The sequence below is a fragment of the Arachis duranensis genome, chromosome 5, assembly GCF_000817695.3.
Source record: "Arachis duranensis cultivar V14167 chromosome 5, aradu.V14167.gnm2.J7QH, whole genome shotgun sequence".
Taxonomy (NCBI): Eukaryota; Viridiplantae; Streptophyta; class Magnoliopsida; order Fabales; family Fabaceae; genus Arachis; species Arachis duranensis.
The window spans coordinates 92623048-92627126 of NC_029776.3; the positions used below are offsets into that span (position 1 = coordinate 92623048).

The following is a 4079-nucleotide window of genomic DNA, read 5'->3' on the forward strand; positions in this document are numbered from 1 at the left end:
ATCTCAATATAATAAAGATGGTTAATATTGCTATTAATATTATATGTAAAGAGTAATAGAAAATAGAATTTAAAATACTTATAAAATAAAAGAAGAAAAAGAATTGTAATAGTAATATAAGGAGAAGGGTATTTGATTGCAACATAAAAGGGAATCGATTTCTTATTATTTGGTTGTGTGTAGAAAGAGAAAAGAAAATAAATGCTTTATAGTAAGAAAGAGAGAGAGGAAATATATTAGATATATTATTACTGTGTGTAATATGGACGGAGGCTTAACCTCCTTTTATAGGCATAACGAAGGAAAATTTTCAACCTTCATTAATGTACATTCTTTCTTGGTAAAATGAGAACTGAGTCATCCAGTCATGACATTAATGGTCATCCATATCTATTGTATTTATCATAACAACATGAACATCTTTTATAAAAAAACAGAAACACATCAATAAAATAAAAACAATATTATAATAAACGGTCGGACACATAAAAAAATAATACAATTATGGAGCCTAGTGTCTTCTCCTCTATTGGTTCACATTTCTAGTACAACTTGATCCCTCCATCTATCTCTGTCTTTGCCGTTCTGTTTCTCTTCCTCGCCACCAACTCTGTCTTCATTTCTTCTCCCTCCGCTTACCTCTGTCTCTGCCTCCTACTCCAAACGCATCAAGGTTCCATTCTTATCGCTTTTTCTATGTAAACTACACGGAGTTTTGATGAAGCTCTTGGTACATATTTGCATGTATGTAAGTGTAGTAGGCAGATACTGAATTTATATTGTTCATGTTGGATTAGAAACTTGAACTGCCTTGATATTCACAAGTTGGTTTCCTTGGCATGCACCTTATGTGTCTGCATCAATTTATAATTTTTCTCTTTTGTGCTTCTTCTGCCACTTTAATCCTAGCTTGATTTTCATTTTCAATTGCTGAGCACTTTTTTTTCAAACTCTCTACTCTTCTTCTTCAACTTTTTTATTTCAGTCTGTGTTGTCAGAAATTAAATGAATTACTTGTCATAGTATTAATTATGAAGTGAAAAACATATATATATATATATTGGTTTAACATTGCATCCAAAATTATGTTAGCACTTAGCAGCATTTGCTATCTTAACACTGACGAATATATATGTTTACTTAGATCAGAAATTTTATATTCTTCTGCAAATAATCATCAATTCTATTCCATGATAATCATTTTATAATTTTCGTTCCCCACATTTGCTTCTACTTTTTATAATTTAAATTTTGAGTGACAAATGACAAAGTTAAAAGTACACTCCTTTCTTTAAATTATACTATTTAAAAATATTACATAATTTCTTGGGTGGAAATTTTATTTGAAATGTATTGAAACTTCTAGTTAAAGTAATTTTGTTGTTTTCTCTATTTTCCTTTGACAATAAAACATACCATTTTAAAACAGAAGCTTATACTTACTTCTAGCTCCTCATTTTATTTGCTAGTAACTCTAGCTTTGTTTTGTCCACAACAGAATCCTATTTAATTCCTGTGGTACTTGCTCAATTGCTGGTTTTGTTGCTTCTCTATTAAGTAAATTGCAACATGGGCTTCATCTAGCTGACCTTGCATTTCTTCTAAAGTATTTTGTAGTTTTCAATCTCTTGTTATTTAGCTTCTTCATGGTCAATTAGTATATTGAGAATGACATAATATCAATCATGGTTATTAATGAATTGTTATGATGTAAATTTCTTAGCTAGACTAATTGTTATGTAAGTTCTTAGGTGTATTATGATGCAAAAGGAAAAGACAGAGCATTTTCCGGATTATCAGAGTAGGGATTCACTACTTTTATTTACAAAATTCAATTTTTGTTTTATGATTTGTTTGTAACTTTCTATTTTCTCTAGCATTAGTAAATTGGCCATCGATTTAACCACTGCATTATCTTTACTTTACTCAAAACTTTGAGGTCATTATTTTAGCTTCCTTGTCATTTTCAATCCTTGCATTATCACAGTTTGTGGTTGAATAAGATATTTTTCCTCATAAAGAACTAGAGGTGACCGTCAGAATTGAGAATGGTCTTATAATGTCAGCTCATTACAAGAAGTATAAACGCATACAGATAGCACTCTTATTTTTTTTTTGGGGAATTTTTTCATCCTTGCTGAAATTCACTCAAGAGTATTACATATTAAGATAAACTCAATTAAGAATTTGATGTTTGAAAAGGTGAATGTACAAATAAAAAATTTCTTCTCTAGCATTGAAGGATTTTGATTGTTCATGCTTTTATTAACCAGTAAGTCTATGCTAAAAATTTAGTTCCTCAAAATTGCAGGAGGTGCAATTTCATCCAGAAAACATTGTATAACAACTGAAGAAATGAAATTGAAGAAAATGAGGCTGGTAGTTCACGAAAATGTGTCATTAGTACCGAATGCTTATCCATTGTAACATTTGTATTTTGCGGGCCAACATACATGAAAGAAAAACATTTTTAGCAAAACCATTAAAAGAACAGTTTATTCTGTTTAGACCATAGCTTTGGATTTTATTAATTAAATAGCAGGAAACTCAGGATAATGTGAGATTGATCCTCTTGAATGCCCCCAAATAATTTAGAATTAAAGGCCTATATTGATATTGAACAAAATAAAAAGGGGAGTCCTATGGTTTCCTGAGCCATACAACATCATCTTAGTTTGAATATAGTTTGGGGAGGAGGGGCGGAATGGGACTTAATGGCATGTTATTTGTTATTGTTGTTGTATTGTCATCCATGTTATTCATTCACCTGCTTGGGCACATTTTTGTTCATTGTTGTCTTGAAGATGGGACGGTTGTTTTGAAATCTGATGGGGTGGAGTTCACCGTGGAAGGTCAGTCATCGAGTTATTTATTTTGCATGTACTAATAATATGTGGCTTTTTCTTGTTGTGCAGGTTATTTCTGTCCTGCATTGGCCAAGGCTGTGATGACAATGAAGAAGGGAGAGAACGTCATCTTGACCGTGAAGCCAGAATGTGAGTTAGATTGACTTGTTAACAGAATCAACGTACATGTCATATTTTGGTTGTGCAAGTTCATTGGCATGTTAGTTTTGCAGATGCATTTGGTGAGAATGGAAGACCAGCATCAGGTGATGAAGGTGCCGTGCCTCGGAATGCTTCTCTGCAAAAACCAAGGATAAGAAGGTTCTCAAGAAGACCCTGAAGGAGGGAGAGGGATATGAACGTCCCAATGATGGAGCTGTGGTTCTCAGCATTATGATTCTTTTTATTCGATTTACTATCTTATTGGTTGTGGTTGTTGAATTCATTATTTTCATCGTTTCAGTGAAACTTATTGGTAAGCTGCAAGATGGGACTGTTTTTGTGAAGAAGGGTGAGGATGATGAGCAGCCATTTGAGTTCAAAATTGACGAGGAGCAAGTGATTGATGGACTTGATAAAGCTGTAATGAACATTTAAAAAGCGGAAGTTGCACTGGTGACCATACATCCTGAATACACTTTTGGCTCATCTGGGTCAACTCAGAAGAGTACTTTAGTGCGATCCATTCTCAAGTAGAATGAGTGGTATGAGTGGTGATTGTCTCAAGTTGTGAAGTCGTGTATTTGAGTATGCGGTCTAAGATTTTATTTAGGAACTTAGGATGCACAAAATCCAAGTACTTATTAGGTGGAACTTCTTAATGCTTGTTAAGTATGCACAAGTTATCATTAGACTATGATATGAAACCAATTATTAATGTTTTGTAAATTTATATCGATGAGTTCAATATGCTAAATTCATAGTTTCCTACCATTTATGCTATTAGCAAGTTATTGCAGTCATCTATATTAATGCTTTGTAAATTTATGCACATAAATGACATGATAGTAATACCTCTGACTTCTTGATGTAATAATAATTTATATAGTATCTGTATGGAATTATGTATAACAAGAATTTATACACTTCAAATAGTCTCTAACTTCCTACTATCGATTAGTTATGAAGTTTAACTAATTCAGTAACTCTCAAGCATGGCACACTCATATCGTTTCAAATATGTACCATCACTCTATTTTCTCTTAGCAATATCGAGCCCACAAAGTGGTTATC

The 4079-nt window shown here is 32.5% G+C and overlaps 1 protein-coding gene across 1 annotated transcript; it reads left to right on the forward strand.

Moving 5' to 3' along the window:
• Positions 1 to 515: 515 nt before the first annotated feature.
• Positions 516 to 3443, forward strand: LOC107490697 (peptidyl-prolyl cis-trans isomerase FKBP62). The gene is given in 6 exon segments (XM_052261827.1): positions 516 to 673; positions 1752 to 1801; positions 2805 to 2852; positions 2916 to 2996; positions 3080 to 3145; positions 3148 to 3443. Coding segments are annotated over 5 exon segments (534 nt in total). The 5' UTR covers positions 516 to 673; positions 1752 to 1758.
• The last annotated feature ends 636 nt before the right edge of the window (positions 3444 to 4079 follow it).